General features: G+C 35.7%; 3 protein-coding genes across 5 annotated transcripts; 1 reads left to right on the plus strand and 2 right to left on the minus strand.

Annotated features, from left to right (window-relative positions):
- Nucleotides 1–2,122: 2,122 nt before the first annotated feature.
- LOC145575579 (topless-related protein 3-like) lies at nt 2,123–4,525 on the minus strand. The gene is made up of 6 exons (XM_081633427.1): nt 4,308–4,525; nt 4,025–4,204; nt 3,803–3,916; nt 3,100–3,258; nt 2,274–2,448; nt 2,123–2,185 (listed from the first exon to the last, which is right to left on the minus strand). The coding sequence occupies exons 2-6, from the start codon at nt 4,171–4,173 to the stop codon at nt 2,123–2,125; spliced, it is 660 nt and encodes a 219-aa protein (XP_081489553.1). The 5' UTR covers nt 4,174–4,204; nt 4,308–4,525.
- A 4,170-nt stretch (nt 4,526–8,695) lies between these two features.
- Nucleotides 8,696–13,500, plus strand: LOC145574809 (transcription factor GTE4-like). Of its 3 annotated transcripts, none has more exons than XM_081632671.1 (6): nt 8,696–8,950; nt 9,165–11,290; nt 11,390–11,435; nt 11,527–11,637; nt 11,722–11,794; nt 12,931–13,500. In XM_081632671.1, exons 2-5 carry the CDS (start codon nt 9,338–9,340, stop codon nt 11,769–11,771), a joined length of 2,160 nt encoding a protein of 719 aa, XP_081488797.1. In that variant the 5' UTR covers nt 8,696–8,950; nt 9,165–9,337; the 3' UTR covers nt 11,772–11,794; nt 12,931–13,500. The 3 variants fall into 3 exon arrangements, with proteins under 3 accessions (XP_081488797.1, XP_081488795.1, XP_081488794.1); XM_081632669.1 differs by having other exon boundaries at nt 9,228–11,290; XM_081632668.1 differs by having other exon boundaries at nt 8,696–11,290.
- Nucleotides 13,501–13,802: 302 nt separating this feature from the next.
- Nucleotides 13,803–18,054, minus strand: LOC145574810 (malate dehydrogenase, mitochondrial-like). Its single transcript, XM_081632672.1, has 7 exons — nt 17,730–18,054; nt 16,600–16,773; nt 16,313–16,481; nt 16,050–16,111; nt 15,794–15,915; nt 15,288–15,405; nt 13,803–14,196 (listed from the first exon to the last, which is right to left on the minus strand). Exons 1-7 carry the CDS (start codon nt 17,970–17,972, stop codon nt 14,056–14,058), a joined length of 1,029 nt encoding a protein of 342 aa, XP_081488798.1. The 5' UTR covers nt 17,973–18,054; the 3' UTR covers nt 13,803–14,055.
- Between the last annotated feature and the right edge of the window lie 655 nt (nt 18,055–18,709).

Here is an 18,709-nt window from a genome sequence, read left to right on the forward strand (position 1 = left end):
GAAAGTTTTAATTTCTTTTCTCTTCTTTCTGTTTTTGAAAACTTTATTTTAAGAAAACAGCCAATCCAGTTTGGTTGGTCCATGATATGGGTCCAATAGTAGTGTAGTTGGATGGGGCTTGCAAAGACCTTTCCAACGATATATTATAAGCCCAATTCCGATGAATATTGAGGAAGTTATGGCCAATTTACTAAACTGGGCCCGGTTTGAGCTTTATGTACGGCCCAATGATCTAGGGGAGGGCCTAATATGATTTATCATTCCTAATGCAATTAGGAATGGTTTTAGTCTTCTAGATTCTTCTAGAAGGTTCTTTTCATTCCTAATTCAATTAGCATTGATAAATTGACTTTTGTTGACTTTTCAGAGTTTTAATCAAAATCAAATAGCATTTTTGAGGAAATTGTATTATTTTATCCTCCAGTACGGCAAACTTATTGGATTTTTGAAAAACGCGTTGGAATCAGGCTTGGCGCCTAACCCCAGGCCTTGGCGCCTGGAAACAGGCCTGACGCCTGGCACTAGCCATTGGTGCCTGGCGCTGGTGTTGGTGCCTGGCGCCAGCTAGCCAGGGTTGGCGCCAGCTCTGTTTTCTGAGCGTCAGACTCTGTTTTGTCTAACTTATCTTTTTGGCTGATTTTCTCTATAAATATCGTATTAAAAACTCCGTTTTGAGGAATCATCTACATTCATTCATTCACCGATTATCTTCATTCATCTATTCTCTCTAATCATTCACCAACTCTCATCATTCACAAGTTCTCATCTACAATCATTAATTCCTTAGCATTCTCTAAATCATTCATCTCTTTCTTCTTTCTTACTTTGCTTTTCATATAAAATTCCGCATTCACAAGATCTAGATACACCTAGCCATATTCGAAGTTGCCTTCGCCCTAGACGTGAAAGGTTTAATTTCTGAGGGTTTGGTCCCAAATCTCTATTTCAATTATTTAATTTAATTGTTTGATTATTATTTTCCTTGAAGTTACTAACGTGTGTATTTTGTAATTAGAAAGAGGTACGAGGCATCAAAGTAAGTACTTTATTGGTTTTGATTGATATTATGATGTAGAAATCATGTTTACATTGTTATTATGATATTCCTAGTATCATGTCTAGGGTATTTTTAATATTAAGTATGATTCTTGCGATGCTTCCTATGTTCTTCCTAATATTTATGATTGTTAGTATCATGTTAGGGCTAAAGATTTGACTTTTAATGCTTAGTGACATGCTAGGGTTTGTTATTAATCTTGTTAGTATCATGCCTAGGATCTTGCTTTTATTATGCTTTAATATTAACATGAACATGATTATGATTATAATTGTTATAATTTATGATGATTATGAATATTATTATTATTATTTTGATGATGATTATTTTATTTATGATGATATTATTATTATTGTGATTATTATAATTATTATCATCGTTATTATTTATGTTTCTTATATTATTTATTGCTTGATCACGCCTTTTATTGCATGTTTAAAGGGAATTTTGTACTTGTAATCACGCTTAATAAGATATTTAATAATCTTGTTAGGTTTAATTTGATTATAATTCAATTGATCGCCAATAATAGTTTATTTGTGCATTAAATTCAACCAACATAGATAAACAGGTTTAGGGTTAAACCTATTGATTGCATGTTAGTCAGAAAGCGCACATGAATACGATTAGAATAAAGTAGAGGCCTATTATTAGGGCAGGTTCAATCTCTTTTAGGTTGGATTTGTACCATCATCCCCGAACCCTTATTTGGTTCATGACCTTATGGAGTTGAAGATCTCTTGGATCGTTAAGGGGTGTAACCTTCACCTCGTGAATGGTTTACAAGTTCCTTAAAAAAACTTGTTGGCGACTCTTTTGCTCTATCTTCTTCCCTTTTGGACGCCACCGTACTTTAGTGTATGATCACAGTGGGGTTCAAGCTAGTGGGATTTTAAAGGCTTGAAATTATTCCCTACAAGGAGCATAGAAGCATGCAACAGCAGCCCCCTTGTGAGGCAGTGGCTGCAGCAGCAGCAGCCTTGCATAAGCCTTGCGAGGCAGCGGAGCCAGCAGCAGCCTTGCATAATGTTAAAGCCTTGCGAGGCAGCAGTTGCAGCAGTAGGTTTAAACCTCTAGGCCTTGGGATTTAAAGGTCACATGATCAGCAGGTTTACATATCACCATAAGCTATTTTACAAATCCAAAGCAAACTTCAAAAAGAAAAAAAAAAGAAAAAAAAAAAAAACAAACTAGCAAATGATTGTAGACAACATACACCATGAGCTCTTAGCTGTGTATAAGCAGCAGGCTTTGCAACAACAGCAACTGGAAGAGTTACAAGAGCAGGCGCAACAGCTCTATTTGGAGGAGTGCACGTATGATCAGTGAACAACGTCTTGATATCAGGGTTTAGTCTGGGATTCTTACAAAGCTGATGCTGCCAATTCAAGCTGCACAAATCAGAGAGTTAAAAAATCTGTAAACATATATACCCAATCTTACTTGATACAACAAATGCAGTCATACATAACAATCAGATACCAAATAGATCAAGTCTTTTTAAGAATATGCATGACAATCAATTAGGTGCGCATCAGGTGCGCCTATTAAATACTTCTAGCCTAGAGAAAAAAAACACGCTTTGCCCTAATTCCTTAGTGCCTAGACGCGCCTTAGGTGTGCTTTTCAAAACACTGATCCTTCTTATTTTAAATTTTCTTCTACGATTATGTGGTTCAAGATGATTGACGTGTCAAGTAAGGAAGACTAAATTAAAAATCAAAGTAACATTGTTTATTACTATAATATGCTTTTCCAGTTCACGGTTCATGGGGGGTGACTGGGTAAGTGAGAGCAACTTAGATAACACTATTCCGCACCCTAATCTTTTCCATTTATTTTACGTGCTTTTCATAGTTTTCAGCAAATCAAACAAACACACTACCTCACTCATTTATTAGACATTGGCCTTAACTGAAGTTTGAAGAAACTGAGACATAATAAGTCACTCTTGTCCTGTATGACAGAATTTATGAACATAAATATCACCATGAACATAAAACCATTCAACCAACAAACAAACTGACAGCATGGCCTTTTACCTTTGATTAATTAGTGTACGCAGTCTTGACGATCTCCGAGTCGGGAACACCAACTTGTCACGGAAAAGCGGGTTTGCTTCTATCAGCTTTTTAAGCTCTACCAACATTATGTTACGAGTAGTTTTGGTGTCACCATACTTTGAAAGCAGCTTGTTTTCCCTGAGGTATCCAAAAAAGTTCTAAGTACTGTAACAATTTTATAAAAGGCAATCAAAGGAAGACTGCATATCACATCGCACACTAGAAATGTTTTTCAGGGAAATCTCCCCATTAGATAAAACATTTGAAATCGAGAGCAAACAAGATTTCCTGTCCCCAACTGACATGCCAAGAACTAAATTATTACCACATCAGCTAGAAACACTAATTTTCCAAATTATTACTATAGCTCTTATGACCACTCCACTTTGGGAGTTGAGGTCTTGCACGATAGATCTCCCCGGGTGCATGCAATATTTTCTATTCCCAACTGGCATGGTACAACTGTACAAATTAAAAGGATACAAGGATCCATCCTTAAATTATTACCATCACCAGGGAGCAATAGCTCGATAAACTACCGGAGAATACCCCAGTGTTCACTAACTAATTTTCCAAAATCCAAAAGACACAAGTCAAGGGCACAAAACAGTCTATCAGTTGTCCACATGTGCTATATCCTATAAAGCATTAAATGAACCATTGTGGGGTTTGTAAAGTATACCTGAAGTTAGTTAGAGCTAAAAGCTGTGTGATTTCCTTGTAGAGCTCTTCGTTGAATGTCGAAAATACTTTCAAATCACCAACAAGTATCTCAACCGCCTTGGACTTGTCTTGCCTAACAAATTCAAACAAACACCAAAATTTTAATACCAATTTCACTCCCCCCATATAATGACAGCAAATCAATCAAACTCGATGAAAACAAAACCGAAATCAAACATACCGGTCAAGAGCTTCGAGATACTTTTGCTTCCTAATCTCAAAGAATATCTTCATTGAATATCTGTTGTCATCCACTTTGGTAAACCCAGACAAATATTTTTCAACCTCATCCCACTCCTCTGCTTGCACTTTCTCCTCAAAGTATTTCATATTGAAGAAAAACCCTGACTCTTGCTCAAGCCTACCCCCAATCACCAAATTAAATTAAATTAACTTAATTAATTCATAAATTAAATAATACAATATACAATCAGCAAATAAAATTAACAACCGAAATGACTCACCTTCTTCACTCTTCAGTGTAACTTTCATCTGATTGCTCAGCTACAATCTCTTCCTTATTCTCAGCCAACTAACAATATCAAACAAAACTCAAATTTCACAATCACAAACTAATCCAAAAATTGAAGAACACCTAAACTTAAACTAATACTTCGTACTAATTAGGTAAATACCTCAGGAGAAACATGCAATGAAGTTAAATACACAACATTTCCATCCAAATCAACTTCATCACAATTGCAATGAAATCCGAATACCTAAAAAATTCAACCAAATTAAAGCAAAATCAACACATTTTTAACTAGATAACATTAGAATTAACTCATTAAGTGATGATTTTTTGACGATGATACCTTTGTTTGAGTATGCCGCGAAAACTCAAAATCAAAAAGAGGGACAAAATCAAACACCATATACAAATTCAAACTAAAAAACAACAACCAAATCACAAAATCCAAAATCAAAATCCAAAAACTCAACGAAATTGAAACCCTAACCCAAATTTTACAAAATTAACAAAAAAAAAGGAGGGACAAACCTTGTGAGGAGCAGCGTCGCCAGTAGAGATCTAGGCATCGTTCTCCTAGTTTTTTAAGGGCTTGCTTTAACATCTCCATTAGTGACGACTGTGGTGGTGGTGGCTGGTGGTGGGAAGCTAGGATGGAGAGAGAGGAGGGTTGCGCTGGTGGTGGCTGCGGTGGGAAGCTATGATGGAGAAAGAGGAGAGAGAGGATGGTTGCGCTGGTGGTGGCTGCGTTGGCGCGAGAAGAGAGAGGAGACAGAGAGTTTGAGAGGAGAGAGGAGAGAGAAAACAGGAGAGTGAAGAGTGAGGAGAGAGAGCGAGAGAGTTCGAGAGTAGAGAGGTGAGGAGAGAGAGCGTGAGTGCTCTAATTTTAGGGGTTATTTATTTATTTGGGAAAAGGGCACCGGTTATTAAACTTGTTTTATTTTTTTTGTCTAGTCTTGCATTTTTACCACCGGTTTTCAATAACCCGTGGGTATTTGTCGGTGCCTATTTATCTTTTTCTACTAGTGACATGACCTTTATTATTCTAAGAATAAAAAGAACCTTTACTCTTGATTTCAACCAGCTCTAAGTCATGGATAAAATCTTGAAAATCTCTGATCTCAAAATCAATAACCGGATTCCCATTAAAAATGTCTTGAGCAGATAAAACAGAATTATCACCAATACAAAGCCATGGAAGCTGAATGTTGCGTAAAGCCTTTATACCAGTCCACATAGACAATCTATGTTGAAATGAACGAAGGCCATAAACAAAAGTATAAGCAATATGATGCTGCAAGTCTTTAGGAGTGATGATGGCATGAATGAATTGTTCAGTAACAACAATGACCTCAGAAGAAATAGCATCATGTTTCCACCCTACCCAAATTCTACCCTTAAGAGAGAAAGAGTAATTACAAACCCATTCCCAAGCTCTACCAAATTTCTTTTGGACAGAAGCTTGATTATGCACCTTAACCTTGGTTTCAAGGATAGCTAAAACATCAACTGATTGATCTCTAAGTACCTGCTTTACATTAGTTACTTTATTAGGGTCATTGAGACCCCTAATGTTCCAAGATGTAATAATCATGGAACCAGAGGGGGATTACCTTCACCCTTGATAGGAATAGCAGCCACCTCATCAGCCATTAGAGAATTGTAAGCATTCACACTTGTAAGTACCTGTTGAGTCTGTCTAGTGTTATGAGTTTTAGTCTTCTTCCCAACCATTCTACAGCCATTATCAGAGTTCACATTACTATGATCTGGGGCAGGAGTAGAGATAGGTGGATCAGCAGGTCTACTAGCCTCTTGAGAAACAGTAGGCTAGGTCCGGTTTGGGCTTGGCTTAGTGATTTGGCCATAACTTCTTCGTTATAAGTCGGATTTGGGCTTATAATATATCATTAGAAAGCTCTTTTTAAGCCTCATCCAACTGAACAATAATTGGACCGAGATTATGGACCAAAATAATCAGGTTTGGACATTTTTATGATTTGACATGAAATGAATGATTTCAAGGGACACGAAATGAATGATTTTGGGTTTAAAGACACGAAATGAATGATTTTAGGATAAAACATTTTAAGAAATGTTATAAATAGTTAAGGCTAAAGGGAAACTCACGAGACTCTTTAACTCTTCACCTGACTCGATAATCAAAGACGTGAAAGGTACTCGTCACCGAGTTTTGTTTTTGGGAAGACATAATCAGGTGTCTACAATTTCCTATTCCTATCTCTTTTTTTAACTCACCTCTGATCTCATGAATAAATTATCAATGTTTCAATATGGAATAAAATTGTATCATTAAAGTTTAATACTTCCAGGGTTGAATATCTCATATTGCCTAATCTGATCATGATCATAAATGCCTCAACTCAGCTTCATTCATTTTCACTAGCACTCAAAAGGATAAATTTTTTTTTTTATAGAAAATCAAATTTTTTGAAATCTTTGATACTCTTACTACTATTTAAGAATCATATACATTTTAGATAGTAGTAAAATTATTTCACTAGTTCTTAGAAGAGCAATATCTTAAGATTTTTTTTACTCTAAACACTATTTTAAAATCTCCTCTTTCATAAGGTGGTACAATTATTTGACCATTTCTCATCTTTTTAGACAATGATACAATTATTTCACTAGTTCCCAGAAGAGAAAAAATACAAGTTAAAGCTTGAAATCTTTTAGGTCAATTGACCAAATAGGTAAATAAAAAAGACCCCTGGCGACAATTTGGTAAAAAAACTTAATCCGACGACAATTTGGTAAAAAAACCTAACCATATGCGACAATTTGGTAAAAACAATAAACTCCGGCGACATTTAGACCAAAAATTCTATTTTTTCCGACAAACTCTTTAAAAACCATAATTTAATTTGTTTTTGTGATTTTAAATTTATTTTTCCTTTTATAAATTTTGAATACCTATGCCATTTCTTTTTCATTTTGCAAAATCTTGATACCAAATTTATTTCCTACCCCTTTTTAAAAACATTTCGTTAATAGGAAGTATGAAACTTAAGTGAAAATTGATACTAAACATGTAATTTCTTGAAATTGTTATTTCTATAAAAAAAAAAAGGATTGATAAATAACCACGAAAAAGAACTAAATTAAGTGTTCACGAGTAATTTGTTGGAAATTTTTGTATTTTTTGGGTAAAATGTCGCCTGAGATAATTTTATTTACCAAATTGTCGCTTAGGGTTAATTTTTTTACCAAATTGTCGCCGGAATTATTTTTTTTACCAAATTGTCGCTAAGGGTCTTTTTTATTTACCAATTTGGTCAATTGGCCAAATCTTTTATACACTTTACTTTAAAATTTCCTTTTCAGACAGCGATTTAACTATTTCACTGGTTATCTTAGCAGTAATTATACATTTTATTTTCAAACAGATGTACAACTACATTAGTGGTTTCTGAAAGAGAGATAATCTAAAGCTTGAATATTTGGTACTCTTTATACCGCTTTAGAATTTCATTTTTCAGACAACAGTGTAACTATTTCACTGGTTCACGAAACAGTAGGGAAAAAAATCAAAATCAAAAGCATAAAATAGTTGCTGTATCTAATTTTCAGACAATAGTAATCCATTTCAATGGTCTACAAAAGAAACACTGCCAAAAGGTTAAACTCTTCTGAACTGTTAACACCATTTTAGAATCTTACTCACACAACGATACAGCTATTTCACATATTCTCAAAAAGCAAAAGCAATAATGATAATATCAAAAGCTTGAAATCTTTTAAACTCCTCCCTTATATCACTACTTTAGAATCTTTAGTACAACTCTTAAAATCTTTTAGTTAGTGTTACCAACTTACTATGACTATGAGTAGGTGATCTTCAAACTCAATAGAAAATCTTGCGTGGACCTGGTCCACAATAATATTATTGTGGACCTAAGATTTATACACACGTAACTGACATTATATTCGACATAGTGACTTAATTTTAATATAGTAATCTTATTTTTAAGATAATAACCTTTTTAAAAACTTGTGTGACCTTTAATGTTATTATGAACTTAAAGAACGATATTATGCTAGATAGTGACCTAATTTTAACATAGTAATCTTTATTATTCATATTGACCATTATATTAAAATTTTATTAAAAAAATTAACCTCTTATAGCTTTTAATGTCACACTAACTTTTATTTCAACATAATAACCTTTATTTTAATATAGTGACCTTTTTTTTTATTAACAAATAAATCATATTGTCTCTAATGTTAGTGGTGCACAATAAATTAGTGTGAACCAGGTCCATTTAAGAATTTAAAACCTTAATCAACAACAACACAAGAAATCCTTGTCGGCGCGTGGGAGAAAAAAAACTACAATAAGAGGGAGAAAATTATAAATACACACTTGAAAATTTCTAAGACAAAGAAATTAATTCAATTTCTGTGTTTTCGAAGGGCCTTCTTTGCAAATATTCTCGCAATTTCGCAAACCCTAATTTTTTTCTTTCTCTCTCCTCGACGGCCTCCTTCGGCCCCTTTTCTCTCTCTCTCCAAAAAAAAAAAAAAAAAAAAAAAAAAAAAAAAAAATCCCCAAATTCACAAACACCCCTTTGTTCAATTGCTTGGGTGAATCTTCATCAATCAAAGATTAAGGTTTGTAAATTAATTTCATTTTGATGTACTTTTTATTATAAAGTTTTGATTTTTATTTATTATTTTTATTTGGGAGATAAAAAAAATCAGAAAGATCCGTTTTTTATTCTGTTTTATGCTTTTTTAAATTTAATTCTGCATCTGGGTATTATTGAATTTAGGGTTTATGGTGAGATCTGGTGTAAAGTTCTTATCTTTTGTATGAATGTTTTAGGGTTAAGGGTTTTCATGAAATCCTATCCAATTTCAAATCCAAAACCCTAATTTTTTTTTTCAGACCCTTAAAGTTGGAATCTTGTTCGAAGGGATTGAAGAATTTAGGGTTTTTAAGAAGTGTCCAAAGTTTTTAGGGGTTTTGGAAAAATTAAGGAAGCAAACCGTACATGTATGGCTTCGGAGACTTTAGGAGCTGATGAGCTTCCTAGGGAAAGACATCGTTGGAGTGAGAATTATAAGGTTTATACTCGAAAGTATAAAAATAACATCAAGAAAAACAATGATGTTGTCAAAAATCTTGATGATTCCACCACCACCACCACAACTTCTGCCGCTGCTGCCGCTGTCGAAAGCCGTGAAACGGAACATACCGTCACTGCCACCAACAACATCGATAATGATGCGTTGAATGATAATAACGTCGAAAATGATCGTGTTGACAACGGTAATGGTAATGGTGTTGCGGCTAATAACAACAGTAGCTGCAGCAACAGCAGTCAGAATGTAGACAACAATGGTAAGGAGGGTGAAAATGAGAAGAATGGTGAGGATGGTCAGGAAAATGTGTCCTTGCCGCTTGAATTGCCGGCTGAGGGAGCAAATTCCTCGCAACCCCAGCAGAATTCACCGCGATTGGGGACTTTGTCGGGGGATTCATCGAGTCTTAATCGAGGCGAGGCAGCTCCTGTTCCGAATGGGCATGATGGGAATTTGGAAAATGGGGTGGTGCTGAGACCGTTGGTTACTCAAGTAGATGATAGGTTGAGTATTAGTGTTTCGGCTGCTAGGTCGAAAGAGGAGGTTAAAGGGTTGAAAAGGAAGTTAGTGGATGAGCTTGATCAAGTTAGGAAAATGGCGAAGAAACTTGAGGACAAAGAGAATCAGCTTAGTACGTATTCAAGTATGGTAGTTGAAACAACACCTCCTGTTGTTGGGCGCTTGCATTTTCCGGTTAATGGCGGAGTTGAAAAGGGGGTGGGTGGTAGTATTAGAATGCATTCAGAAGCGGGTTCTGCTGGTTATAGTAATTCGAGGTCATTCAGGCAACTGTCAGTTTCTGTGATGGATAACAATCACCATGGAGTCGGAGGTGAAATTGTCGAGAAAGAAAAGAGGACTCCCAAGGCGAATCAATACTATCGAAATTCAGAGTTCCTTTTGGGTAAAGATCGGCTCCCACCTGCTGAGAGTAATAGGAAAACAAAGTCAAGTGGTGGTAAGAAGCATGGGGGAGGAGAAATGGATTTTGCTTACAGAATTGATAAGAAATTTTTTAGCAAATGTAGCAGCTTGCTGAAGCAGATAATGAACCATAAGCATGGGTGGGTGTTTAATCAACCTGTGGATGTGAAGAGGCTTGGTCTTCGTGATTATTTCGATATTATAAAGCATCCAATGGATTTGGGTACAGTGAAGGGTAGGTTGACCAAGAATTGGTACAAAACTCCGAGGGAGTTTGCCGAGGATGTAAGACTTACTTTTCATAATGCTCTTACCTATAATCCTCCTGGCCAGGATGTTCACATCATGGCTACAGAGTTGCTAAATATTTTTGAAGATAAGTGGCCTGCTATTGAGAGTGAATATGATCGTAGGTTGAGGTACGAAATGATTCGTGATTTGCCAACCCCAACATCAAGGAAGACATATGCTCCTGCTCATGTTTCAGTGCCTATGTCCTTCTCTCCACCTCCGCTTCTTCACCCCCCTCCAACCATTCAAGAGATAAGAAATCTGGAGAGGTCTCAATCTATGCCTGTTAGACAGGAATCTAGGCCAAGGCCTGCATATTCGGCAGGAAGGAAGCCTGCTCCAAAGAAGCCTAAAGCCAAGGATCCCCACAAAAGGGACATGACCTTTGAGGAAAAGCAAAAGCTTAGCACTCATCTTCAGAGCTTGCCTTCAGAGAAGCTTGATGCTATAGTGCAGATCATTAAGAAGAGGAATTCAGCTCTATCACAACATGATGATGAGATTGAAGTGGATATTGACAGTGTTGATGCAGAGACACTTTGGGAGCTGGATAGATTTGTGACTAATTACAAGAAGAGCCTAAGCAAGCATAAGAGGAGAGCTGAACTTGCTCAGGCTAGAGCAGCAGCAGCGCAGGCTGTTCAAGAAACAGTGAGTTTTTTTTTTTTAATCCTCAGCTTGCAGTCTTAGATCGATAATTATCATGTGGATCTTTGTATGCTAAATGAATTGTATGTTCGCTTGTTACAGATTCAAGTTCCTGCCACTGTTGAAGTGCCTAGAGAAACCACAGCAGGTAACTAGCTAAAAGATTTGGATCAGGATGTTTCACTAGTTTGATTATTATTTTTTCTTATGAATAATTGGTTTAAATGAATGTCTCCTAGATAAAGGAAATGTTGCCGCTTCTCCTCCTGCTCAGCAAGAGAGGCGCAGTGATAATGAAAGTGATTCAAGTAGCTCAAGCAGTTCTAGTAGTGATTCGGGATCTTCAAGTGGTAAACTTCTAGTGCCAAACCACCCTCCTTTCTTTAGAAAAAAAATAAAAAACATTCAATCTTACCCTGATTATTTTCTTGCAGATTCAGATAGTGATAGCTCTTCTGGCTCTGATTCAGATGGAGGCCATTAACATAGGATCTAATGTTTGTTAAGGTGGGTAGCAACTACTTTTGAGTAATTTCCTCTTCCTTTCTTCATATAATTCGAGTTTTTAGCATTTGAGAAGCTAATTTTGGTTTGCTAGCTTGTACTTTGTATATTTTACTTGCTTATTGTGATAGTTTGATAACCTGCATGCCAAATATGTGTAAGACCTACCCCAAGTAAAATTCTATTGGGCTCGCCATTCTTGTAAAGGGAATGATTTGTAGGGGGCTCACCCTACTTTGCATTCATCTATTTACTGACACAATTACCTTTGGGGGGTCTCTGTTGTAACTAGTATATTTTGTACAAACTATGTTTTAGCATCTGGCTTAAATCCACGTAATTAAGTTGTGATCCTGGCACACAGTTCAATCTGGACCCTGTTTATATGAAAGCATGCCTCGGCCTAGCTTAAGGCACTGAATTAATTGGAGATGATTGCCTGTAAGGTGCCTTAAGGCACTTCAACCTAATTGGTTATCTTTAGAGTATTTATTAATTAATGTTTTCCATAATGATGAAAACCACAAATCCTTTTTACTTTACATGATATTGTAATGCATAATTTGGTGCCTCTTTTTGAAAGTTTAGTGAGTTTTATTTAGCTTATATTGTACTCCATGCTATAAGCTTTTTAATTATTAAAAAGGTGTCACTGTACTTTTACTTTTGCTTAGTTACAGGGGCCTTAATGATCTTTGTATTTCTTGTGCTTTTTTACAGCACTGCCTATGCATTCAATTTCTTGAATTAAGCCTCTACTAAATAGACTGATGTCAATATTGGAATTGTTGTGCATATGTAATTTTGAATTTTTTGACATCTAGAGTGATGAAGTAAAACATAATGCATGTAGAACTTTTTTGGCATCTTGTTAAGTTGCTTGGCTTTGTCTTTTGAATTTCTGAGGGTCATTTTATCTGTTTTGATGTGATATTTCCCTTTGTGGAAGTGAGAGTAGTTCATGGCAATCATCTGAGATTGATATTCTTAAAGGAATACTTCCAGTATAGGTGTTAGTTTGAAATTTTTTTGTGACAACTGACAAGTTGTCTAGCATGTTTCGCTTAGGTTTTATATAAATTATTAATAGTGATACATGTATGTGATTCTTATATGAACTTTCTTTTGTTACTTGACAGTGTTAGGTAGTTAGATGCAAATGGTGCATGCTGCAGTTGATGGATTCCCGAATTGCCTTTGCATTATGAAGCCTTCCTTTTGAAGTTGCTGCCCATCCTGGGGGATTTCAGCTTGCCCCTCATAAATAGAACTTTTTTTATTTGATGGCTCTATAATACCTGTATCATAATCTATACATTGGCAGTTTCAAGATGCTGGTGTAGCAATTGTATATTTTTCCCTAGATTTTGCTAATCACATTTCTGCCTAAGTATGTGATAGGCAAGCAAATGACTATACTTGATTGTCACTGGCGTACATATAGGGTGGTAAGTTCAGGATTTCGCTGTAGGCGTGTAGGTGGTTAGGCTTGGAGTTGAATTTCTATCTTTGAATTAGCTTTAGCTGTTGTACAGTTTAATTTTGTTGTATGAGGATAGATGGAATTCTTTCAGTGACTAGATTGTTCGCAGATATGTTCATTCGCAGTTTAAAGATCCATTCATCCATCTTGTTTAGCTATATTAGGGGTGTTATCTGTAGTTCAATTCGCCTTTTCAATTCGTGAAAGAGTGGAACACTTTCTGTTTTGGGTTTGTGGCCTCCTGTTCTTTCTGAACTTGCTGTCAAACTGTACGGTAGTTGATATAAAATTTCAACTATACAAAATAATAATGATCTTCGTTCTGTTTTAGTCTGGAAATTTTACCCTGTCTTACCCATACTTACTATGTTTTTTTTTTAGCTTTTTATAAATTAGAAACAGTCTAGCTGAATTTGATAAATTCAACCGGCCATGTACAATTGTATTTAAAATATGCATTGGTAAGCATGAAAGATTTTCACAGGTCTAGAAATAAAGTTTGTTGATCAAAATGATTTTGTTAGAAGGTTATTGATAGTAGAACTAAACCCAACAAATGGCAAGGTTCACGATTCTTTATTGACATTTGAATCCAGCCGAAACAAAAAAAACGGCGAGCATTTGGGAGATTTTCAAATAGTGCCACACTCCATACAACATGGCAGCGAGCAAAATTATATAGTTTAAAGGGCCGGAACCAACTAAAAATCTTAAATGGTTCAATTCCTAAAACAAGGACTTATATTCACCTCTACACAAAAGAGGGATGTTCTCGCAACTCTCATTCGTTGCTGGCGAACTCAATTCCCTTATCAATGGATGATTTAAGTTCAGCCTTGAGTTTTTCTAGACTTTCTTGCTCATACTGGGATAGAGTGCCCAATCCATATATTTCTTCCACTCCATTCTTCCCCAATCTTACCTGCAAGTAGAGCAATGTTAGGAAAAATTGTATATAAACATATACATAACCTAGATCTATGTGACTATGTATATAGCAAAAGAAAAGCCACTAGAATGATGTATCAGCACTTCATGATTCCATGTATTTTTCAACCAAAATTAACTAACAGAGGAGTTACATGTACTCAACATCACAACTCACAATGATACCTTTTACCACCCCACTAAAAAAATTATAGACTAAAGAAAAAAAACAAAATGGGAATGCTAATCATTCAGAGGAAGACGACTTTGAAGGAATCATCCAATCACAAGACTGAAAACGAGACCAAAATAACCACAGCAAAGAAATGCGAAAAATACAGGATCATCTAACCACCGAAACCAATACAACCACACATTATCCATTTTTGAGCCTTAAACTTAACATTTGTAATTGACTGGAAAAAATAGTGCGAGAATAGTTTGCAATGGCATTTTCTTGTTACCAATTAAACAAAAAATAATCAAATCTTATTATAAAGCAAACAGACAAGTTCCAAATGTATCAGCTATTTAGTCAAGTGTACAGTAATCCAATCCCGACACAGGTAAGGAAACACAAATGTAACAGAACACCATCCAATCCCTACATGGCAAAGGTTTCTGATTTTCTGCCAGTAACAAGTCTACATATTATTTTTTATCAATGACAATCAGCAGCCACTTAATCACTTAAACATACATAATATGTATCACACAAGAATTTTATTTGCCAATTTCATCAGCCAAAGCCAAGGGTTTCTTATTAACTTGGAACTATGCAGTAGAGAACATAAATTACAAAGACGATATGTAAACAGCTAGGCATATCTTGCTCATTACAACAGTCAGTACATTCTAAAATAGAAATAAAGGGATTTGAGTAGTTTAGTGGAACCAAATAGAGGGTGACACACGCTACTACTAGAACTCTACAAGTAGATTTGTTGAGTGACCAGACCAGACCAGACCAGACCAGACCAGTAACAAGAAAGAGCAAAGACAGCTACGAAAAATTACAAGTACGCAAAGAGGGAAAACAGAATTGAAGCTACGACTGCTGGATATTCAACCAGTAACATTTAATACCTTAGAAGCAAAGAAGGGCAAATCAGTGACAGTTGATGCTACGTAAGAACACTCCACAACATCTGGCACACCATTAAGTCCCTTCAAGCAGGCATCGGCAAATATGGCTCCAGCATAACTACAGAGGATAAGAATTTAAGCCAGGAGCATCAGCAATCATATAGACGAAAAGAACAGCTGTCATTGTAATATTTTGAGAAAAGAAGAATATTAAATCAGAATTATTATTAACAAAGTGGCCACATATTGGCCTCCAAATATTCTGTGTATCTAATATGAAGGGTCAGAAATGTTCTGCGACTTCTGCCCGACCTCAACTGATTTCACATGAAATCATACTTGTTTCAAGTTGCCATAACTTTCACTCCATTTGCAATAAAAAGGGACAACTAGATTTGACATTGATATTTCAAGTAAAACCTATCTCTAGAATGAAAACTAGCGATATATTGTTCCTAAATCCTCAGTAATTAAGCATAAGAGGTTTCTTAGAAGATCAGACTTACGCCATAGACAATGTTGCTGAACCCTTTCCAGCCTTAGCCTCAACCACCTCTGTTCCTCCATCTTGTGTTCGCTTTGTAAGATACTGAATGTCAGCGTTGGAAAGATTGGCTTGTGGGTGAGCCTAACAGGGCAACAAGAAAACTTAGAACCAATGAAGTTTAAAGACATATTAAATGAGCCAATTACTGCCCCGTAAACAACATTGTTAAAAAAGTGAGGTTAAGCGGAAAGGATGAACACAGTCCATGTACATACTTGAGAAAACAATGGAAGAATGGTTATGCCAGCATGACCTCCAACAACAGGCACATTGACCTCTGCAAGTAAGCAGACAATATAAATTAGCAAAATCATACCACTTAAACAAAAGGCCACTTGACAAACAATCAATATATTGCCAACTACCCCTACATGGATATGAGACAATTGAAAAGGCCAGCATAACATGTTACAATGTAAATCAGCACACATGGACATGGACCCTCAAGCAATGTTACAATGTGACTTTAATGGCATACCTTCAACTGGAAGGCCAGCCTTTGTAGCATAGAAAGTCTTAGCCCTAACGACATCCAGGGTTGTCACACCAAACAACCTTTTGGGGTCATAAGTTCCAGCATTCTTGAAAACCTCAGATGCAATAGGAACTGTTGAGTTCACGGGATTGCTAACCATGTTGACAAGAGCCTAATTCAGACAGTCACCAGAAAGATCACTACGTAAGATATAGGATGCATAATTCGTTCAGCAGATTACAGAATACACTAAACATGAAAAAAAAAATGAAAAGCAAGTTTGAACTCACATTAGGACAGTACTTGGCAACAGATTTGCAGAGGTTTTTCACGATACCAGCATTGATTTTAAAGAGGTCATCGCGAGTCATACCAGGCTTCCTAGGCACACCGGCAGGAATTATAACAACATCTGATCCTTCAAGTGCCTTGCCCAATTCTTTGTCCTCTGCATAACCAAAAACCTGTGCAAAATATAAATCACATCTACAAATTAAATTTCCATTACCCATCCTAAACTGCAGAACCATTAATTAGGAACAAATATGGTATTAACAGATAATATGTAAAGCTACCATGTCAAAACTACCTATCACATTACATTCCACCGTATCAGTGATGTGAGAAGCTTTAGCAAAGATTCAAGCTAATCAAAGTATCATTCATTCCATGTAATAGATATAAAAAGTATCAAACTTTCAATAAAATAATTCATGCACACATTGTACCATTACATTCCGCTGTATCAGTGAAGTGAGAAGCTAAGATTCAAGCTAATCAAAGTATCATTCTTTCCATGTAATAGAAATAAAAAGTATCAAACTTTCAATAAAACAATTCATGCACACATTGTACCGGTATTAATGGTACCCAATGATAATACACAACCTCACCACCTAGCTACCAGAATCATTTCTAACTACAACTAAAATTAAAAAATACAAGCACCAAAATCCCTATTCATCCAAAATTGAACAAACAAAATGAACTGGGTTTTGTGTTTTTGACAAAACCCCAATTTTCAAAACAACAACCGTTATAAAAAATATGACACCAATAATCCAAAACATTAGCAATTAAGTAAGCAACTAAACCAAAACCCTAGAAATGAATCACATAAACCCAGAAAATATTTTTTACAAAAACCCTAGAAATATAACAATGACCCTTAAAACCCCATTAAATTCGTATAATGCAATAAACCACAACACTAAAAAAAATTCCATAAATATCAAGCAAATAAGTAATTAAACCAAAACCCTAAAACTGAATCACATAAACCCTGAAAATGCATCAATCCACAATCAAAACCAATGAATCATCAAAATGTACAAGATCAGATACAAACAAGAACAAAAACACCATAACAAACACAACCCAGAATCCAAAATCAAAAAATGACGGAGAAAGAGAGGTAAACCTGAGCACGAGTATTGATATGGCTGACATCGGCGGCAACACCAGGAGTACCAGCAAGATCGTAAAGAGAAAGGGTGGAAACAAGAGGGTTGAGCTTCATAAGCATAGAGAGAGACTGGCCGATACCACCGGCGGCGCCGAGGATGGTGACCTTGCGCTCGGGACTAGCGGCGGAGGCATAATTGCGGGTGTAGTTGGATTTGCGAGCAGCTGATTGGACGGATCTCAGGATTTGGGACCTCATTGTTGAAGGTTAAAAATGGAGGAGAGAGAAAATGGAAGGAAGGAAGAAAGAGTCGGAAAAGAAATGGGGGAGGCGAGGGGAGAAAGGTGGGGCTATTTATGTTGATATTTGTCACTCTTGTTAGATGTAGATGTAGATTGCATCAAAACAAAAAAAGATTTTTTAATGTGTGTGTTTTTTTATTATTATTATTATTATTATTATTATTATTATTATTATTTTGGCCTTTTTATTAAAAATCCCTTTAAGAAATTACCAATTTGAAACGGTAGTGCGGAGTGCCCATATGATCAAACCAATACTCTTGTGGCCTTGATCACTAAATTATTTTATACTTTTTTCGTCTCATCACGTGATGTTCTTTAGGTTTTTATGCAAAAATTAAGAAAGTTGAAAATTCCTTTGAAAACAATTGAACAGAGATAAAAAGGGTTGAAAATTAATGTTAAAAGTACAAAAAAAAAAACAACTCATCAAAAATAAGAGTAATAATGTTAAAAAGTACAAACTTTAAATAAAAAGAGACATGCTATTCATAAATAAATAAAAAGTGACGTTGTATTTTGGTTTACCCAAAAAGAAATAGTGACATTGTATTATGAGACGGAGAGAGTAATATTTTTTTTATTATTCTTTTTTCGAAAAAAAAAATGAAAATAAACCATTTCTTCAATCATTGCCACAGCCATAAGTATCATCACAACCATATCAAGCCAAAATCCTCTCTTTGTCTTCCC

This window comes from Chenopodium album, chromosome 13 (genome assembly GCF_948465745.1).
Source record: "Chenopodium album chromosome 13, dcCheAlbu1.1, whole genome shotgun sequence".
In the NCBI taxonomy this organism is placed as follows: domain Eukaryota; kingdom Viridiplantae; phylum Streptophyta; class Magnoliopsida; order Caryophyllales; family Amaranthaceae; genus Chenopodium; species Chenopodium album.

Coding starts and splice junctions, on each gene's coding strand:
- LOC145574810 (XM_081632672.1), bottom strand. CDS start 17,972: ATGAGGTCCCAAATCCTGAGATCCGTCCAATCAGCTGCTCGCAAATCC. Junction 15,916..16,049: donor TTCTTCCATTGTTTTCTCAA/GTATGTACATGG, acceptor TTGCCCTGTTAG/GCTCACCCACAAGCCAATCT. Junction 15,406..15,793: donor TCAGCAACATTGTCTATGGC/GTAAGTCTGATC, acceptor TATCCTCTGTAG/TTATGCTGGAGCCATATTTG.
- LOC145575579 (XM_081633427.1), bottom strand. CDS start 4,173: ATGAAATACTTTGAGGAGAAAGTGCAAGCAGAGGAGTGGGATGAGGTT. Junction 3,917..4,024: donor TATCTCGAAGCTCTTGACCG/GTATGTTTGATT, acceptor TGAATTTGTTAG/GCAAGACAAGTCCAAGGCGG. Junction 2,186..2,273: donor CACAGCTAAGAGCTCATGGT/GTATGTTGTCTA, acceptor TTTGTAAAATAG/CTTATGGTGATATGTAAACC.
- LOC145574809 (XM_081632668.1), top strand. CDS start 9,338: ATGGCTTCGGAGACTTTAGGAGCTGATGAGCTTCCTAGGGAAAGACAT. Junction 11,291..11,389: donor CGCAGGCTGTTCAAGAAACA/GTGAGTTTTTTT, acceptor CGCTTGTTACAG/ATTCAAGTTCCTGCCACTGT. Junction 11,638..11,721: donor TGATTCGGGATCTTCAAGTG/GTAAACTTCTAG, acceptor ATTTTCTTGCAG/ATTCAGATAGTGATAGCTCT.